At 36.8% G+C, this 22,558-nt stretch overlaps 1 protein-coding gene across 1 annotated transcript; it reads right to left on the reverse strand.

Annotated features, from left to right (window-relative positions):
- Positions 1-16,708: 16,708 nt before the first annotated feature.
- Positions 16,709-17,259, reverse strand: LOC122040075. The gene has a single exon (XM_042599440.1). It carries the CDS (start codon positions 17,191-17,193, stop codon positions 16,729-16,731), a length of 465 nt encoding a protein of 154 aa, XP_042455374.1. The 5' UTR covers positions 17,194-17,259; the 3' UTR covers positions 16,709-16,728.
- Between the last annotated feature and the right edge of the window lie 5,299 nt (positions 17,260-22,558).

A 22,558-nucleotide genomic window follows, 5' to 3' on the forward strand; every position in this document is an offset into this window, starting at 1 on the left:
TTGAGAATGGGTCGGCGCAATTCAGCTCCTTATTTGTTAAGCCACACTGAAGTGTATACGTTGCTTTTGCGTTTGCTTCTACCTTTTTGATAAGGTTCGCGTCCCAGTTCTCGTACGGTAGTGGCTTGCCGGCGCCGTTAGTTGGCAGTTGAAGCCCGATTTTGACGATCATCCAGACTTCAAAGTGAGTCTGGAGATACGCCTCCATCCGACCCTTCCAATCTCCAAAATCATCTCCGGAGAAAAGCGGTGGGCGAGCAGTGTTGTAGCCTTCTTGATGGGTCATCTTAGAAAGACAATCTCGCAAAATAAACACAATAAACTTGTTCCAAGACTTAGTCTTGGATTAGTAATGCGGGAGAGAAATAAAAATAGTAATTCAGGAATTTTGAGAAAAAATAATAAAATATTATTAAAATAATATTAAAATAATATTAAAAAAATATTACTACAAATTTTTGAAAATGCAATATTTTGTTAATTCCAACCAATGGTGAAAAAATGAAAATTAATTTTTCAAAAACAGTTTTGGAGGGAAAAAAAACGAAAGGCGTAAGGTTATATTTTTAACCTATGTAAACGACAAAGCCACGAAAAATACTTGAATGGTGGTTGCACCAATTCAAAGCGACCCCGCTCTGATACCAATTGATGGATCGAAAGCGCTAGAGGGGGGTGAATAGCGCTCGTGGCTATTTCGTTTTTCGAAATCTCGGAATCGTAAGAACTTGAGTAACGCAGCGGAATAAAAACAGACACAGAGAACACGGAGAATTTACTTCGTTCGGAGCCTGTGAGGACTCCTACTCGAAGGCCCGCGATCCTTGATCGCTTCTGGTGGGCAACAACTATAAGTTCGTTAAAAGTATTACAAACTAATTACAATTCAAAGCTGTAAAAAGATTATACCGACAATAAAAAGATTAAATCCGAAGCTCCGGGTTGTCGGGGTGTCGTTGCAGCACTTCTGGATTGAGTCGTTAGCAGCTTGTCGCAAGGAGATTGCTTAGATGATTGTTGTTTTTGAAGCTGCACCTCAACCCTCCTTTTATATGAGGCTCCGGGCGCCTGGGACCTTTCCGGGCGCCTGGAGTGTGACGTGGCCAGCCAACCAGGTTGCTCCATGTGGCGAAGTCGCGCAGGGGATAAACTTTGGTCCCGGGCACCCGGACCCATCCCGGGCGCCCAGACCACCTTTTTCCAGCAGGTTCCTCACTTGCAACACAAGGTTAGTCCGAGCAAATACCCTGCAAAATAGTGTTAGAATCTGATAAAACATAGTAACGAATAATTAACAGTCTTCAGACTGTCTGAGTTTGACTTCGGATTTCCAACCGGAAATCCTAGGTCGACCCGACGCCTACTGTTCCCTCTACGGGGAACGCGCCCTCACCTACTCCCCTCAGGAGAGATTACCTGATGCCAGTCTGGTCCTCCAGACCGACTGGACTTTCCGCCTAGGGTTACCACCCCCTAGGACCTAAGATTACCGCCCCTTAGGGTTTTCCTCCACATAGGGTTACCGCCCCCTAAGACCTAAGGTTACCGCCCCTTAGGGTTTTCCTCCACCTAGGGTTACCGCCCCCTAGAACCTAAGGTTACCACCCCTTAGGGTTTTTCTCCACCTAGGATTACCACCCCCTAGGACCTAAGGTTACCGCCCCTTAGGGTTTTCCTCCACCTAGGGTTACCGCCCCTAGGACCTAAGGTTACCACCCCTTAGGGTTTTTCACTTGCCTAACCGCAGCTAAGACTTTCCTGAAACACTCATTCAAACATGTTAGATCACATACTAACTTAACTTTGAATCATTTGCCATTATCAAAACTAAGATTCGATCGTCGGATGCTTCCCGCACCAACACCCTATAATTGTTGTGAGATGAATTATTGTTGAATTTAAGGGTCTGGTTTAACTTTGTGTTAGATTCAGGTTTAGCTTTGGGTTCAACAAGTAAGCATTCTTTGGATAAACTTCTAGGCTATGGTGAGTCACAAGGAGCTCATTAAAGTAACCATGCCTTCGAGGTTTCCCAAATAGTCCTACCCATTGAGCTTAATACTAATTCTTGGTCTAACTAGTTAGGATCCATTTAAGGGTAGCTTCGGTCAGTTCCACTTAGCCAAATGCACCAGGTCGAAGTCATATCTTCCTAGACATACGATGCCCAAGCTTCCCTAACGTACTATCATCCAAAAACTTCACCAGTACTTTGGGTTAAGTTAAACCTAACTCATTTTAATCTAACCTTAATTACCCTGCCGGGTAATCTACTCTTGTTTTACCCATTTCGGGTAGATTAGGTTCAATTACCTTGTCGGGTAGTTCAGTTGGGGGTGCCAGCTAGTCTGGATCCTCTATCTATTTTTTATTTTGAATTTTAAATTTGATTTTGATTTTTTGAATTTTGAATTTATAATTTAATTTCAAATTTTTAATTTGATTTTGAATTTTTTGAATTTTGAATTTATAATTTAATTTCGAATTTTTTGAATTTTGAATTTTTAATTTGAATTTAAAATTTAATTTCGAATTTTTAATTTGATTTTGAATTTTTAATTTGAATTTGTAATTTAATTTCAAATTTTTTATTTAATTTTAAATTTTTAATTTGAATTTATAATTTAATTTCGAATTTTTAATTTGATTTTGAATTTTTTATTTGATTTTATAATTTAATTTCGAATTTTTAATTTGATTTTGAATTTTTAATTTGATTTTGTGTTTTTTGAATTTTTTAATTTTGAGTTTAAATTTCAAATTTTTAAAATCGTTTTTCTTTTTGCTCCCCCTGGATCATGGCCTCGATATGGTCTATCGAGGTAGTGTATTTGATCCTTCGGAACCCAGTATTTACCAAGTCCAACTTGATTGATCAATTTGGACTTGGGGACCCATACTTGGACTGATTTACTATTTTGTTTGTTTATTAAGGATAAATAAGATTTATATTTCCTTTTACTTTTATATCCTAGCCCAGTTCTATTGTAGACGGCTCTTTGTGTCCCAAGAATTAGGTCAAGATTCTTGGAACCTAAAGAAAACCATTCTAAGGTAATTTTTAAGTCCTTAATCTGATTTTTCAAACTAGAATTTTCTTCCTCAAGTTTTTAAACTTGAGTTGAATTTCCAGTCTGAACTTGATCAGGTAAGGAAATAGTGTTAGTCACTTCTTTAAGGACAGCTACTTCCTTTAGAAGTGACTTAATCCTAAGGTTTGACTTAGCTAACTTGCGTAATAAATAATTGACTAAGTTGTTAAGCCTCGGAATACTTACAGTGGAGTCTGGCCCTTCAGAAACGGATACGGATCCGTGGCTTTGCTCGGATCGGCCTCTGACTCGCTCTCGCTCTCGACGATCTGGTCCCGGGCCATCAGTGCGAGTAAACTCGTCTGATCGAGTTCGTCGTCGTCGTCCTCCGAAGAAGATTTGTCCCAGGTTGCCTTCAGGGCCTTCTTTCTTCTTTGCTTTTTGGTTTCCTTTTGGTTGGGGCAGTTGGCTTTGATGTGCCCCTTCTGGTTGCACCCGTAGCAAGTAACTTCAAATTTTACCTTCGAGCTCGGTTGGGCCTCCTTTGATTGTACTGCCTTCTTTAAGTCTTTCTTGTTGAAGCTCTTTTTCTTCTTGTAGAGCTTCTTCACGAGGTTCACTAGTTCGCTGGTCAGTTCGTCTTTTGAGTCTTCTGAGTCGAGTTCGTCTTCTGATTCCGTTTCAATTTTTCGTCGTACTCTTGGTTCCCGTGTTCGACTAGAACCTGCAATCAAAGCAATACCCTTCTCGGTCGGTTGTGCATTAGTTTGTTCATGAAGTTCAAATTCACTAAGTAATTCATCTAATTTTAAGGAAGACAAATCCTTAGAGACTTTGTAGGCATCTACCATCGATGCCCACAATGTGCTCCTAGGAAATGAATTAAGAGCATACCTTATGATATCCCTATTTTCTACCTTATGCCCGATTACGTGAAGGGAGTTAAGGATATCTTGGATTCTTGCGTGTAGTGAACTCGTCATCTCGCCTTCCTGCATTTTTAAATTGTATAGTTTATTAAGTAACAAATCACGCTTACTTACCTTGGTTTCCGAGGTGCCTTCGTGAAGTTTGATCAGTTTCTCCCACAGCTCCTTTGCGGAAGAGAACGGACCGACTCTGTTGAGCTCTTCCTTGGTCAGACCGCACTGGAGGGTGCAGGTGGCTTTAGCATCGGCTTCTACCTTTTTTATAAGGGCTGGTTCCCACTTTTCGCAAGATGTAGGCTTGTCGTCTTCATCAGTTGGTAATTGTAGTCCCGTCTTGACTATCATCCAGGTGTCGAACTGGGTTTTAAGATATATCTCCATTCGCCCCTTCCAATACCCGAAGTCTTCTCCGGAGAATAGTGGGGGACGAACAGTGCTATATCTTTCTTGTTGGGCCATTTAAATCTGAAAAAAAAAACAGAAACAAGAAGATCTATTCCAAGACTGAGTCTTGGATTAGTAGTGCTGGAAGAGGGGAAAAAACGAGCTCAAGTGGTATTGACCAACTTTGAGCAACACCGATTTTGAAAAGAATTAGAAGTTTAGCTACAAGCTAATTTCTAATTAACTCCGAAAAACAAATGCCACGAAAAAAATATTTTGAATGGTGGTTGCACCAATTCAAAACAACCCCGCTCTGATACCAATTGTTGGATCGAGACGCGCTAGAGGGGGGGTGAATAGCGCTCGCGGCTATTTCATTCGATTATCGGAATCGTAAAACAATCGAAGTAATTAAAACACAGCGGAATAGAGTAAAGAAACACAAACAGGAGGACACAGAGAATTTTACTTCGTTCGGAGCCTTGATCGACTCCTACTCGAAGGCCCACGATCCTTGATCGCTTTGCGTGGGCAACAACTATAATCTCGATAAAATGATCACAAAGTGAAGTACAAGTAAATGCAAAAACTAATTATACCGACGACAAGAGTAGAATCTCGGAGCTTCGGGTCGTCGTAAACTTGTAGCAGCACTTTCGGGCGTCTTTCAAAGCAGCACGTTGGAGACAGAAGACCTGGGAATTGTTGTTCTGAGCTGCTGGTCGAGACCCCTTATAAAGGCTGTTCAAGGCGCCTTATACTGTTCACCAAGGCGCCTTGAAGGAGCCGAGTCAGCCGCGGAGATAAGTGCTGAACTGGTCGAACCTTATCAGGTTCAAGGCGCCTCCAATCACTCTAAGGCGCCTTCATCAAGCTGTCCAAGGCGCCTTGGCTTCCTTCAAGGCGCCTCCAAGCTTGCTTCACAGCCATCTCAGGTTTTGCACCCGAGGCGCCTCCAAGCTCCATGGAGGCGCCTCAGACACTGTTCATCTGAGGTTAATCTTTGCACTTTGGTCCCTGCAAGATACATTAGTCCCAAATATACCCCGCAACACAAAGTTAGCACATAAAATATAATAGATATGATGATGACAGTCTACGGACTGTCCGAGTCCGACTTCGGATTTCCGACCGGAAACCCTAGGTCGACCCGACGCCGACTGTTCCCTCTACGGGGAACGCGTCCTCACCTACTCTACTCAGGAGATTTACCTGTTGCCAGTGCGATCCTCCAGATCGACTGGACTTTTGCTCAGCACTCGACGCTTCCGGACTTTCTGCTGGACATCCGCTTCCCGGCTAGTCCAGTCTTTCACCTGGTTCGCGACACCAGGAGTTTCCAACTAGGGTTACCACCCCTAGGACTTTTGCCTGAAACCATCGTCCTGCCAAGACTTTCCGCATAGGGTTACCTCCCCCTATGATCTAAGGTTACCACCCCCTAGGATTTTTCCCTTTGCCTAACCGCAGCTAGGACTTTCCTGAAATACTCAAGCAGTCTTGTTAGATCACAAGGTTCCTTAACTTTGAATCCTTTGCCATTATCAAAACACGAGTTCGATCGTCGGATGCTTCCCGCATCAACAGTCCAAGCCTTCTCCAGTGGACTGATCGCTTCCTTGATAGTTTCTTGTGGGCAATCGACGATGATCCGACGAAGTTAGGGCACGGCGAGACTAGGGCCTGGCGAGGGAGGGGAGATTCGAGCCCTAATTGTATCTTATGGATGTCTAGCGCTTCCTCGTCATCGGAGTTTGGATCAGGGAGGTCCACTTCACTGGATTCCAATTCCCCTTTCTCATCGACGTTGATCGGCTGTTGACCCTTGTTGTGGACGGACTGTCGATGCAGAAATTGGTGTAAGGTAAGGCTAGTATTAGTTTTCTAGTGATCTAATCTCCATTTTTGACTTGGGATGTAGAGATTTGATTCTTGGTTGTTCTTGTAGCTGTTGAAGTCTTTGTGAAGTGGTGAAGGTCCATTTGAGGTAAATAAGGTTTTGTTTGTTAGGGTTCTAGTGAATTCATTTCTGTACAGTTGCTTCATGGACTGATTCTTGAAAGAATTTGGTGTAGGACTACCTTGGGAGTTATCGAGCAGAGGTTTGTTGGATTGGGAGCTACTGAATTTCTGTTAAAACCTCATGGTAGGTGATTTCCAGTGATGTATTTCCATTATTTTCATTAGTATGTGCTAGATTAGGTGTTTTAATGGGTTCTTGCATGATTATTCTTAGAATCGTTGGATTTGTTGTAGGTTAGATTTATGTAAGGGTTTGATGGTTGGATTAGTGGAGATGAATTGTAGAAATTAATGGTGGTGGATCATGTTTGGTTTTAGAAGGAGTTGGATTAAGAATGGATTTATTATCGTATTGGATTTGGATCATTAGGTGGATTTAAACATGATCGTTATTGGTATGTATTGGATTGATTGAGGTTTGTATTAGGTTGGAATTTGTGGATATGATGATTGGTTAATATAGATTGTTATATGATCATTTTTTGGACTATTGGATTGATTGTTGGTTGGGCTATCAGATGTAGTGGTTTGGTTAGTTGTTGATGATGATGTTAGGTTGTTGTAGCTTTATGATAGAGATTTGTTATTGGATTAAATGATGTGTTGATTTAGAGGAGTTTTGGAGATGTATCATGTATAACCTAATCTAATTAGGTTGTATTATGGTTAAGGTTAGTTGGAGGATTAATCGGATATCAGATTTGATTGGAGTGATCCTAATTGGGTTAGAGCTTTTATTTAGCTATTTAATTCATATGGATTTAGCTAAATAAAATATATCTATTGATTGATCGCAGGACTTGGATTTGAGATGAGCGTCTCGATGTGGGATTCTCGGACACGATCTACGTCTTTAAGGCGGGTATATCTTCCTTGGCCTCTATGTAGATTTTCTTGTACTTAGTGCATGATTTTATGTGATGGATTAGGCTGCTTTTCCTTATATCGTATTTGTTGGTTGCCTTCCTGCTTGATACTTATGTTTGATCTGTGAGATGTCCTAGTTATATCATATACAGTCTCTACTCCTGATATCTACTCTGTTGTGATTACACTTGTAGAGTATGTCTTTTAGGGATTGTCGGGTTGTTGGTATTCCCATGCTGATTGGGTATATGACGTGGATTGTACATAGGTGGGTATGTGTTATAGGAGTCATCTTGTTGACCGTGCATTTACATGTGGTGTGTACATACATATTTGTCATGTACTTTTAGAGGAGTTGTGTTGATTGTATGTTTGAGGTATATACACATGTGTTGTGTTTTTACTGGAGGATATATGTTGATTGTACTTATATTTTTGCTACATGTGTCTGGTGGGATTATTGGAGATTTTTGGTTAATTATACATGTGTAGTGTGTACATATGTTTGGTGGGATACATGGAGGTATCATGACGATTATACTCTTGTTGGAGGTATTTATGAGGTTTGGGGTTGTTACATGGATGATGATTATATATATATATATCATGTTCATCATTCATTGCATCCGATGACCATTGTCTCCCTTGTGGTTGAGAGAGTCATCGGTTTGGTTTAGCGCCGCACACTCGGCCACTCATGAGTAGTGGTAGCTGGAGCAGTTATCGCTCGTCCTGTCGTGCCACCCGGTCACGAGGTTTAGTGAGATCCGGCATTGTGAGGAGTCAGGGACCCTGATGCTATGTAGCTAGATAGCTACTAGTGGACTGTCCGCCTCAACCATTATATAGTGGGCTGGAGGGTAGTATAGTTGTCACGGACCCAAGCTTCTCGCCATACTGGGGTCGTGGTGTCCGGAGAGGTGTCAGGGTGACCATGGAGCATGCATACGCAGTTATTATTCCTGCATTTGATGCGCGGTGCATTTGCATTTGCATACATGCGTAGTAGATACTAGTTGCATGTGATTGTCGTTGTTGCACTTGATTGAGATATGGTTGTTGCATTTGGTTGTCATGCTGCATACATGTCATTTATTTTACATGTATATGTAGTTGTACTTATATTGCGCATGTGTCACGGGTATATCTGTTGCAGATCCGGTGAATTTACTGATCATTATACCATGTGTCGATTCTAGATTGGGTATGTATCTGTCATTATGTTAGTTGTGGTTTGTACAGTTTATATATCAGGTTATTATGTCAGATATATTTAGGTACATTGATTATGATAGTATGATCATGTTCTTTATTCCCTACTGAGACTGTATACTTCTGATCTCCATGTTTGTTTATGGACCATGCACTATCTTGTCTATTACCCGCTAAGTTACCTATACTCACCACCGCATGTATACATTTATGTTTTCAGGTAGCTTGTAGATGGTTGGTGTCGCTCGGAGTATCCTGTCTGCCAGGTCCTACGTCACATCCGAAGATCGTGTTTGTTTTCTTTTGTATATCTTTTTATTATTTTTGGCATTGTATTTATGTGTAGCCATGTGGCTATCTTATGGTTTTGGTGTTATATTTGTGTTTAAGCCATGCCGGCATGCATTGTATTTATTTGGTTTGTGTGGGCTTTCCTTCGTTTTTCCGCTGTGTTTCTAGTGCAGTCGTGTGGGCTGCTTTATATATAACTGCATGGTTGTAATTGTTTCATTCCAGCCGAGTGGGATGTTATTATAACTGCGTGGTTGTGTATATAAATATTCCAGCCGCATGTGGCTGATGTATTTTGCTTGTATTGATGCTTCAGATTGTCACCGGTACAGGGGAGATGCTATCGGATTTTAGTCTGGCAGAGACTCCTTTGGGGGCGTGACAATCAGGGGTTGCATATAAATATCTATTAACTTCTTTGGATTTTGCGGACCTAGTACAACCAATGTTAAAAACATATAAGGTGTTTTCATGCATATCTCAGGTGGAAGATTATACGGCGTTAAGATAACTGGCCAACAAGAATAATTTTTCCCGATTTACCAAATGGAGCAAATCCATCAGCACAGAGACATAATCTAATGTTTCTAGTCTCCTTTGCAAAATCTGGATATTTTCTATCAAAATTTTTCCACGCATCTGCATCTGATGGATGACACATTAAACCCTCTTCTGTTTGATGAGTTGCATGCCAAGTCATGTGTTCCGCAGTTGCCTTTGATGCATACAATCTTTGTAACCTAGGAGTTAAAGGTAAATAAAACAACTGGTTGTGTGATTTACGTCGTTGTTGACTCATTCTGGTTGTCTTATACCTATCTTGATTACAGAATTTACAAACCTCTACATCTGCATCATCTCCCCAATATAACATACAACCATCTCTACAAACATCAATTCTTTCAACCGAAAGCCCTAAATCTTTCACCAGTTTTTTCATATTGTAAAAATCAATAGGCAAATTGTGATCACGTGGCAATGTATCGTCAAACGCTTGAACAATATCATTAAAACAATCTTCCGACATATTATGATCTGCCTTTATATTTAATAGTCTGGAGGTAAGAGATAATTTAGTCTGACTGTCACAACCGGAATATAATGGTTCATTTACGGCACTCAATACTTCTTGAAATTTGGAATATATTTCATCCAGACCTGGTACATCAGGCTCCTCCAATGGCAATGTATTAGTGGCAAACATTTGTTCACTTATTGGAGGAAAACTAGAACTTGCACCAAGCATCTCAGGAATATAATTCTGACAGCTTGCATCAATTACCATCCTCTAATATGGATTGAATTGTTCATAATAACTCTGATCCCCACTAGCAGAGGCTTGGAAATTCCGTCCATAATCCTCATCAGATATGAATGGTTCGCCATGACTTGTCCAATTATAATAATTCGGAGTAAAACCAAATCTACAAAGATGTTCTTCAACTTTATCGGTGGGTAAAAATTTCCCATTGCGACATTTTCTACACGCACACCTTATCTTCTTGCCATCCATATACATAACTTGACTAGATGCAAAATTCAAAAATTACCTCAGGCCAATGATAAACTCAAGATTTAACCCCTAACGATTAGATAAATTCTTGTTATACATCCAACTTCGCTCATTCTGCATTTTACCTGAATTCAGCTATTCAGTTAAACATTATTAAAAGTTACTACAGATAAATCTTATCATTGAAGACAAAACAACAAAGAACAGCTAATCAAAAAGAAGGAACACAATTAATCAACTATAATATAATTATTTAAAGCTAACTTTATATATAAATCACTAAATACATATTAATGAACTTAAGAATACCGATAAGAGGTCAACAAATACAACTGTCTTCAATTACACTGTGATCAAGCCAAAATGAGACCTGCACAAATTAAACAACATTATCAATTCATGCAGTAACTTCCCAATATTAAATAAAAATTCAGAAGCCCCACGCCGGCGGTTAGCCATGGCAAGGCCCACGCCAGCGGCTAGACGACGGCCAGCCAGGGCCTGGCGGCGGCCAGGCAGGTCCTAGCGGCGGCCAGGCAGCGCCTAGCGACGGTCAGGCAGCTCCTGGTGGCGGCCAGGTAGCCCCCCCGACGCGTTGAAGCCCGCGTCGTCGCCGAGAGAGGGACATCCGAGAGTAGCTTACCAATCGAAAACCTTCCATTGCCGGAGATCAAGCGGTCGTCGCAGATCACGCCGTCGTCGGTCGAAGATGTGGCCGAAACCCTGGAAATCGCAGGTTGGAAGGGGGAACGGGGGAGAAAGGAAAGGGGAAGAAAAAAAGAATTGGGATGAGTTGTAGATGTAGGGTTATTAGCATCAAATATTTTTTGTTCCCAATTTCATCCCTAAATTTGGGACGAATCCCTAGATTCGTCCCAAAGTTTGGGACGAATCCTGGATTCGTCCCAAAATCTGGGACGAATTCAGGAATTCTTCCCAGAATTTAAATTTTTTTAAATAAAAGAGGAAAAAAATAGAATGAATAAATGCGGACCTAAAGACATCAGAATTTGATGAAACAAGTTTCTATGCATTCGTATCATTTTCCTGATCGTAAATATATCCATAAAAATATTTTTGACCAAATATATTTATTTTTGGAATTTTTTAATCCCAATTTGACCTAATTTGGTGTTAAAATTTTGAATCACTGAAAATATTAATTAAAAATTATGGAGGATGACATATTTACGATCAGGTCAATGATACGAATGCATAGAAACTTATTTCATGAAATTTCGATGTCTCTAGGTCAACATTTAAGCCTTTGGTGTTTGATTATATTTTTTAAAAATTATTTTAAGTTTTGGGACAAATCCAGGGATTCGTCCCAAAATTTTAATTATTTAAGAAAAATAGAACAAAATAGGATGCCTTAAATACAGACCTAGAGACATCGAAATTTGATGAAACAAGTTTCTATGTGTTCGTATCATTGTCCTGATCGTAAATATATCCATATAAATATTTTTGACCAAAAATATTAATTTTTGGAATTTTTTAATCTCAATTTGACCAAATTTGGTGTTAAAACTTTGAATCACTAAAAATATTAATTAAAAATTATGGATGATGATATATTTATGATCAGGTCAATGATACAAATGCATAGAAACTTGTTTCATGAAATTCCGATGTCTCTAGGTCAAGTTATAAGCCTTCGGTATTTGATTTTATTTTTAAAAATTTATTTTCAGGTTTGGGACGAATCCCTGGATTCGTCCCAAATTTGGGGCACCTTAAATAATGGGGCACCTTAAATAGGGACCTAGAGATTCGTCCCAAAAATTTAATTATTTAAAAAAAATTAGAACAAAATGGGGCACCTTAAATAGGGACCTAGAGACATCGAAATTTGATGAAACAAGTGTTTATACGTTCATATCATTGTCCTGATCGTAAATATATCCATAAAAATATTTTTGACCAAATATATTTATTTTTGGTTTTTTTTAATCCCAATTTGACCTAATTTGGTGTTAAAAATTTAAATCACTGAAAATATTAATTAAAATTTTTGGATGATGACATATTTACGATCAGGTCAATGATGCGAACGCATAGAAACTTGTTTCATGAAATTTCGATGTCTTTAGGTCCATATTTAAGCTTTCGAACACTAATTTACAACCATTCGCTGCATAACACCTTTTTAGTTAGTAGAAACCTATATATGTTTTAAAAAATATCTACCAAGATACATCGGAATTTGATGAAACAAGTTTCTATGCATTCGTATCATTGTCCTGATCGTAAATATATCTATAAAAATATTTTTGACCAAATATATTTATTTTTGGAATTTTTTTAATCCTAATTTGACCTAATTTGGTGTTAAAAATTTGTATCACTGAAAATATCAATTAAAAATTATGGATGATGACATATTTACGATCAGGTCAACAATACGAACGCATAAAAACTTGTTTCATGAAATTCCGATATCTCTAGGTCAGGATATAAGCCTTCGGTGTTTGATTTTATTTTTTAAAATTTATTTTCAGGTTTGAGACGAATCCCTGGATTCGCCCCAAATTTTGGGACGAATCCAGAAATTCATCCCAAAAATTTAATTATTTAAAAAAAATAGAACAAAATGAGACGCCTTAAATACGGACCTAGAGACATCGGAATTTGATGAAACAAGTTTCTATGTGTTCGTATCATTGTCCTAATCATAAATATATCCATAAAAATATTTTTAACCAAATATATTTATTTTTGGAATTTTTTAATCCCAATTTGACCTAATTTGGTGTTAAAAATTTGAATCACTGAAAATATTAATTAAAAATTATGGATGATGACATATTTATGATCAGGTCAATGATACGAACGCATAGAAACTTGTTTCATAAAATTCTGATGTCTCTAGGTCAAGATATAAGCCTTCGGTATTTGATTTTATTTTTTTTAATTTATTTTCAGTTTTGGGACGAATCCTGGATTCGTCCCAAATTTTGCGACGAATCTAGAGATTCGTCCCAAAAGTTTAATTATTTAAGAAAAAATAGAACAAACTGGGACGCCTTAAATACGGACCTAGAGACATCAGAATTTGATGAAACAAATTTCTATGTATTCGTATCGTTGTCTTGATCGTAAATATATCCATATAAATATTTTTGACCAAATATATTTATTTTTAGATTTTTTTAATCCCAATTTGACCTAATTTGGTGTTAAAAATTTGAATCACTGAAAATATTAATTAAAAATTATGGATGATGTCATATTTATGATCAGGTTAACGATGTGAACGTATAGAAACTAGTTTCATGAAATTCCGATATCTTTAGGTCCATATTTAAGCTTTCGAACACTAATTTACAACCATTCGCTGCATAACACCTTGTTAGTTAGTAGGAATCTATATATGTTTTAAAAAATATCTACCAAGATACATCAGAATTTGATGAAACAAGTTTCTATGCATTCGTATCGTTGTCCTGATCATAAATATATCCATATTTATGATTTTTAACCAAATATACTTATTTTTGGAATTTTTTAATCCCAATTTGACCTAATTTAGTGTTAAAAATTTGAATCACTGAAAATATTAATTAAAAATTTTAGATGATGACATATTTACGATCAGGTCAACGATACGAACGCATAGAAATTTGTTTCATGAAATTCCGATGTCTCTAGGTCAAGATATAAGCCTTCGGTGTTTTATTTTATTTTTTAAAAATTATTTTCAGTTTTGGGATGAATCCAGAAATTCGTCCCAAATATTTAATTATTTTTTAAAAAAAATAAAACAAAATGGGACACCTTAAATACGGACCTAGAGATATCGGAATTTGATGAAACAAATTTCTATGCGTTCGTATCATTGTCCTGATCATAAATATATCCATAAAAATATTTTTGACCAAATATATTTATTTTTGGAATTTTTTAATCCCAATTTGACCTAATTTGGTGTTAAAAATTTGAATCACTGAAAATATTAATTAAAAATTATAGATGATGACATATTTACGATCAGGTCAATGATACAAATGCATAGAAACTTATTTCATGAAATTCTGATGTCTTTAGGTCAAGATATAAGCCTTCGGTGTTTGATTTTATTTTTTAAAAATTATTTTCAGTTTTTGGATGAATCTAGTGATTTGTCCCAAATTTTGGGACAAATCCAGGGATTCGTCCCAAAAATTTAATTATTTAAAAAATAGAACAAAATGGGACGCCTTAAATACGGACCTAGAGACATAGGAATTTGATGAAACAAGTTTCTATGCGTTCGTATCATTGTCCTGATCGTAAATATATCATAAAAATATTTTTGACCAAATATATTTATTTTTGGAATTTTTTAATCTCAATTTGACCTAATTTGGTGTTGAAATTTGAATCACTGAAAATATTAATTAAAAATTATGGATGATGATATATTTACGATCAGGTCAACGATACGAACGTATAAAAACTTTTTTTCATGAAATTTCGATGTCTCTAGGTCAAGATATAAGCCTTCGGTGTTTGATTGTCTTTTTTTAAAAAATAATTTCATTTTTGGGATGAATTCTGGATTCGTCCCAAAATTTGGGACGAATCCTGGATTCGTTCCAAAATCTGGGACGAATCCAGGATTTGTCCCTAAATTTGGGATGAATTCTGAATTCGTTCCAGATTTCGGGACAAATTTAGCAACGAATTTTTTTCCTGTTGCAAACTTGAAACGAAATATTTTTGTTGCAAAATTTGTTGGTTATTTAGGTCGAAATTTATTTTCGTTGGTAAAGTTATCCCAATTTTGGGACGAATATTTTTCATTCCAAACTTTTGTCCCCAAATGTGTGTTTTTTTGTAGTGATGGGATGCCACATTAGCACGACAGTTAAATAATGGTTTGATTTCAACTTCGAAATTTGGGTTGGTTTCTTATTCGGATCAACGCTAACTTTGTCCCAAGATTAGGAGACGTCTCACTAACCTCTACAGAACTTATCTTTACTTACCTTAGTACCTTACCATCAAACACTTGGTCAATTAATTTGTTTAAATTTTATCTGATCGATCCTCTAAACCATTAGAATTTTCTTTAACTCGATGTTCGATCATCAAGTCTGTCCTGTCAAATGTCTTGTCCTACTAATACATTTGGACTTTCTTAATTACTTAGTGTTTAATCTACTTGATCCGCTAAGACTTCCTATTATTTAGTATTTAATTTATCTGATTTAATAAGACTTTCTTATTAAATAACTTATGTATTTAAATACATCATATCTCAAGACTTAACTTTAAATTCTTTTCCAATAAAATGCATTAGAAGTCTTTTTACTTTTTTGAAAAGGGTTGCTCTTTGACCATTTTATTAATTTGGAGTATCATTTTAATTTTTACCCTTGTATATTCTTAAAAAACTTTATTCTAATAGTATAACCTATTTCATCCCTTCAATTTGTGAAGTTTGTTTGTTCCGCTTGGGACGAACTTATTGTTAATTTGACCTACTTGATTTTTTTTCATTTTATCTAAATTTTTATATTTTAAAATAATAACTAACATTTAATATGGTTATATAGATGATGAACTAGAATAACCATTCATTAGAATAATCATTTCATTCTAAATAATGCGCCAAAAAACTAGAATAAAATTAAAAGCAAATAAACTTATTCCTATTCATTCCACTCATTGTATCTTCAACCCAACTTTAATTTTGCATCTAATTGTGTGTGTGTATATATATTCATATATATCAAAAAATAATTTCAAATTCGCCACTATTCTTTTTTTTTTTTCACCCTCAAGTACATTAACCTTAATTCTCTCATAGTGGCATTACTAAAAAGCCTCATTACCAGTATTTTGGTAGCCAAAAGGAAAAGTAAACAGAATGATTGAAATCAGAAATTACATTTTACCAAAAAAAAAATTATGTCATTACATATGAAATACCTTCTATTCTTTTACATCCTTAAAGTATCTTCGCCATTCAAACAATTTTTTTAAGGTGCGTGCAATTTGTCTATATGACAAGACTTAAGCCAATACAAAAGTCAAGAATTAATGGGCATCCTCTTAAGTCAATGAAAAACCATTTGAAAGATGGGTCCCATCTTGGACATCTGAAAGGCCAACTGTAACTTCGTGACGCACAATTGCAACCAAAAATTACTGTCCTCTGTTTCAGTTTTATTTCTGTCCAAAAACTTTTATTTTATTTTTAGAAGAAAAGTTTTAATGATAAAATTATTATCATGTGATCACATATTTGAATCGCAAAAATACGTATAATAGACTTAATATAATTCCTTTTTGAGAGAGTGAGAGAGATATTCCGTATTGATGGAAGAATATTAGGAAAACTGAGAGTATTGCTGTTAATTAAAGAAGAGTTGAACTTTTTGTAAGTTAAGTCTTAGAGCTTCACGATTTAAGGTGCATAATTACTTTGTTTTTAATGTTTGATTACTCTTGAGAATACCTCGATATCATCTGCAACTTGTACTATATATTAAGGAATTATATTGATTGTGTCATGGCAGATATGAATACGATCTATCGGAGAGCTATCTTCAAAGTCAACGCTACCGACGACGCTCTCTATCGACCGTACGTCTTCGGAGACGGCTTCCGAGTCCAAATCCAGAGTCAGATCCGCTGTCTCCGAGCTAGCGGCGGCGTCGGCCTCGCCGGCGACCCGAAAGTCCTCCAAGATGAACGTCGGCCGCCACCTAGACGTCGCCTTCCTCCCCTCCACATCCGCCCTCTGCCTCGCCGGTTTCTTCCTCTTCGCGGCCTTTGTGTTCGTCTCCTCTGCTCCGGCCATGGTACCACTGCCTTTTCCGGCGAAGGTCTTGGATATGGCGTGCACCCGACGGAGAATGGAGAAGAATTCGTCCACCTCCTCATCGGTGACCTCAGGCTTAGGCCGCTGCGCCTCCGCCTCTTCATCTCCTATTTGCTTGCTCTGCTCCATCTCCGTTCATATAATACATTACTGGTATGGCATGGGTGTTGTTGCTCAGGGCTTTAATTTATAGATGTTCATTCTGCGCTTTTTAATTTTATGGATTACCAAGTCCGTCTCTTATTTGATCGGTCAGGACTAAGCATGAGTCATTTTTAATTGAGAATTAGGGATCATAGACACGTGTTACATGAATAAATATTATAATAATAACCAAAAGGTCGAGAAAGTATATAGTCTTTGACCTCTATCGTAAGAAATGGGATTAAAAAAAATTATAACAATACAAAAGAAAAACAAGGAATAACATAATTTTATTTTGGATTTATCTAAATTAGTCGGTAAAGAAAATATATTCTTAATAAATCTATTTAGTCAAAATAGAACGCGTATTTTTGCCCAGATCACGCATTTGATGACGTTTTACATGGTAACGTCATCGAATGACGAGGGAGAGGAGACTGAGAAGAGGTCATACAAAGTTTGTCGACGAACTCTTCTCTTCAGTTGGTGATCAAATATTGTCCAAGTTTTCGATTCTACTGTCAATATATCTAGGGGCTTGATTTTGTATATGGTTTAATTCAGCTAGCTGTAGAGTTTGAAGGGTCGGCGATTAAACTAAGAAGTCTTTTATATTTATATAAAAAATAATAAAAATAATTTTATTAATCGAACATATAAATTTAAATTTAAGGATTTTAGGAAAAAAAAGTGCTCCTCAAGTGCTATTATTGGATTTTTCAAATACTTTTATAAAAATTTATAATATTTTAAAATTTATAATTAGATATTTTTAATTTATTTTTTAAAATATGGGTATTTATTTATTTTTAAAAATATATTTTTTTAAAAAAAAAAAAGAAATGGGCTCCTCTTTTTAATTTAATTTATTTTCAATGAATACGTTTTATTAAAATCTTAAAAAAGTATTAAAAAAATGGACCCCATCGAAAGTGGAGCCCGATGCATGAGCTCACCTTGACCATTCAGGACCGGCTTTGGTATAATTCAATTCACATCATAACTTAATTTAATTAATTATTATTAGTAGTAGTAGTTGTAGTGCTGTTGTTCATTGATTGGGAAAGATACAATTATTGAATTGGTATACATATAAATCTATTTAAATATTCTTTGAGCGTTTTATGTACTTTTTTTTTAAATCTGGTTTATAATTTTAAATTTATTAACATTTATCCTTCGTTTAGATGGAAATTTAAATACCATATATTTTCCATTAAAAGTGTGATTTAACTATTGCATAACATTTTGGCAGGGCAAATATCATCAAGAAAATGGTACTATAAAATATTATGTCATAAGATAATTATTTAATTTTAATTAAGTATCAGAAAGAAATAGTTGTCTAACATATGGAATCATATATATACCAACCTCGCAAAAAGCCATTCACTGTACCACCCATGTCCACAAATACCTTCCATACCACAAGCTGCTGATATCTAATCCATAAGCAGTGAATCCCGTGGAACCTCTAATCAATATTATCCATAAAATGGTCCCTAGCAGTTGATCCATCAAAAATATCAACAATGCTACCACAACATCTATGCCAGAGGCCTCCACAATGCTCCATCCGCATCATGACTCCATTGGAGATAATGCTACCTCAATATCTAATCATCCAGTGATACACTCCATCATCCCTGTCTGAGCTATCATCTATGGCCGAGACCTCACTAGGCTCCATCCGGTAGGGAGTTTATCCGACAAGGAGCTCTATCATCCATGACCGAGCACTCATCTGTGCTTGGGTCCTCCATTATGCTCCATCCTCATCATGAATCCATCCAAGATGATGCTATCCCAATGTCGGGTCATTCGATCTATGCTCGCTGTACTCCAGGTGCATCCTGAAACCATCCAACAATAAGTACAAATGATTTGTTGCTAATAGACCTAGGATTTATTTTCAGCGGATATGGAATGTCCCACTGGTTGCCTTAACCCTCCTTACACATGTTGTTATTGTTGGGTGAAGTCCTCCGTAATTTATCTCCCTTCTAGATTATGGGGGGTCGCTCTAGAGGGGTCGTTGAGGTGACGATTTCATCTTTTTGCTGCCAACAATAAGTATAAATGCTTGTTGATGCGATGGGATATTGACATCGACGTCGAAATGGATGCCTGATCAGTGAGGGATGAAGATTGCCCTACATGTATGATTTGTAAAAAATAAGAGAAAGAAAAAATTAGTCATATTATTGAATCTAAATTAAATTGAGAAATAAAGAGTACAAGGCCTTATATAGTTAATTACAAGAAAAAATCTAAACCATAAACTGAAATGTAAAAAACTATATCTAAATCCTAAACTGAAAAGGTAAAAGACCAAATTACCCTCAAGGCTATAACAAATAATTCTAATAGATTATATAATCTAAATTATATAATCTAACATCCCCCTTCAAACTCACGATGCTACAGCCAGAAGCATTGAGAGTTTGTCAAATAAAAATCGAAAGCGTTAAGCAGAATGAGCCTTGGTAAACATATCAGCAATCTGCAGCTTTGAAGGAACAAAAGGCAATGTGATGGTGTCAATCTGAAGATGGTGACGAGTAATGTGACAATCAATTTCAATATGTTTCGTTCACTCATGAAAAACTGAATTGCGCGTAATTTGAATAGCATTCTGATTATCACAATATAACGGAGTAGGTTGATGAAGAGAGATACCCATATCCGCAAGCAACCACCGCAATCAAACTATCTCATAAGTAGTTGACGCCATGGCACGATACTCAGCTTCTGTGGAAGATCTAGAAATAACATCTTGCTTTTTACTCTTCCAAGAAATGAGGGAATCACCAAGAAAAACGCAGAAGCTAGTGGTAGATTTACGATCCGTAGGATCACCAGCCCAATCCGCATCAGAGTATGCACGCAGCTCAAGAGATGACGTAGAAGGAAATAAAATGCTTTGAAATTGAGTGCCCTGAAGATATATGAGAATACGAAGAACAACAGCCCAATGAACTGTAGTTGGTGCAACAACAAATTGACTAACCACATGAACAATATATGCAATATATGGATGAGTCACGGTGAGATAAACTAAGCTTTCAACAATAGTTCTGTACAAACTAGGATCCGATAAAGGTGAGTCATCAGATGGAGAATATCGAGCATTAGTCTCAATAGGAGTATCAACAACTCTATTATCAGTAAGACGAGCACGCTCAAACAGGTCAGATATATACTTTGACTGAGATAAAAGATAACCTTTCGGGAAATAAGCAACCTCAATGCCCAGAAAATAGCGTAGTATACCCAAGTCTTTCATAGCAAAACAATGAGCCGACTCAGACTTCAAGGAAGCAATTCCATCAAAATCATCACCAGCAATAATCATGTCATCAACATATAATGATAAAAGAATACGACATGCACTCGTACATCTGATAAACAATGTTGAATCATGATTACTAGGATGAAAACCAAACGAAGTAATCAATGTAGAGAACTTTTCAAACCAAGCACGAGGTGCTTATTTGAGATCATAAAGCACTTTACGAAGCCTGCAAACTTCACCAGGTTTGTGTGAAATACCAGGAGGAGGTGTCATATAAACTTCTTCATGAAGATCACCATTTAGAAATGCATTCTTGACATCCATCTGAGATATTCTCCATCGACAAACAGAAGCAACAACCATCAGAGTACGAACAGTTGTCATTTTTGCAACAGGAGCAAATGTTTCTTCATAATCCATGTCATACTCCTAAGAATATCCTTTAGCAATAAGACGAGCTTTATATCGTTCGATAAATCCATCAGATTTAGTTTTGATCTTATATACCCAACGAGAACCAATAATATGTTTTCCTGGTGGCAATGGAACCATATCCCATGTATGGCTCTGATGCAAAGCAGTTAGTTCCTTAACCATAGCACTCTGCCAAATTGGATTACAAACAGCTTCTCTATAGGACTCAGGCTCAGAAATATAATGAATAGATGCAACAAATGAAGCAAAAGAATGAGAATAACAAGAGTAAGCAAAATTCGATAGTTTAGTAGACTTACGAACACGAGTGGATTGACGATGGTAGAGAGAAGGATCATCCGCAACCTCAGGAGATAATTAAATAGTGGCAGAAGGAGGAACATGTGGAGCGGATATCTCGGGAACCAAAGTACCAGATTCAGTTGAACTACTAGTAGGATTTGTGGGTGAATCTTCCTCAGTATCAGTATTGAAAGGATCAATGCAAAGCAGATATGACTTTGTCATATTATGCGAACTAGCCGGAATATAAAAGAATGAAATATGCTCAAGAAACATAACATAACAAGAGACATACAATTTTTGACTAACGGGATCAAAGCAACGATATCCTTTTTTACTAATACCGTAACCTAGAAAGACACAAAGAGTAGACCGAGAGACTAACTTATTAAGCTTTGTATGTAGACGAAGGACAAAGCAAGTACAACCAAAAACACGCAAAGAAGAATAGACAGGAACATACCCATATAATTTTTCAAAAGGTGACAAATCTAAATTGTGTGATGTTGGAATTCTATTAATGACATGAGCAGCAGTAAGGATTGCTTCCCCCCAAAGGGCACTAGGATCACTAGCAGACAATAAAAATGAACGGGCTGTTTCAACAAGATGTCTATGTTTTCGTTCAGCCACGCCATTTTGTTCAGGAGTATCTGTACATGAGGTTTGATGAATAGTACCATCAGAAGCAAGTAAATGTGAAAATTGATTCGAAGTGTATTCACCCCCCAAATCACAACGAAAACACTTTATGACACTAGAATGTTGAGTTTTCACAAGAGCTCTAAAGTTATTAAAAATTATAAGATAATCAGACCTGTGTTTCATAAGATAGACCCAAGAGTAACGAGTACAATCATTAATAAATGAAATATAATACCTTCACCCCCCTTTTGTAGGAATAGGAGAGGGTCCCCACACATCAGAATGGATAAGATCAAATGGAACAGAAGAAAAAGAAAGACTTTTAGAAAATGGTAAGGCAGAAAATTTGGCCAGTTTACAACCACTATAATCAGAAATATCAAAACTTTTTAAAGGTCCTAATGCTCCTGTAGAGGCTAAAAACTGCAAACGAGGCGTTAAAACATGACTTAAGCGAGAGTGCTATAAATAAAAATCAGAAGATGAATGATTTAGATGAAAAGACGATAAATCCACACTCGAAGCTACAACTTCTGGTAATTTGAGTTCATCTAAAATATAGAGTCCTTTTTGCCTATGGCGTGTCCCAATTAGCCTCTGAGATTGCGGGTCATGTACATAACAATTGGATGAAGAAAAAGAGACTAGGTATCGAGACTCACATAATTGACTAACAGAAACAAGATTTAAAGT

This window comes from Zingiber officinale, chromosome 2A (assembly GCF_018446385.1).
Source record: "Zingiber officinale cultivar Zhangliang chromosome 2A, Zo_v1.1, whole genome shotgun sequence".
Taxonomy (NCBI): Eukaryota; Viridiplantae; Streptophyta; class Magnoliopsida; order Zingiberales; family Zingiberaceae; genus Zingiber; species Zingiber officinale.

Excerpts from the sequence above, each read along its gene's own strand:
- LOC122040075 (XM_042599440.1), bottom strand. The coding sequence starts at position 17,193 with ATGGAGCAGAGCAAGCAAATAGGAGATGAAGAGGCGGAGGCGCAGCGG.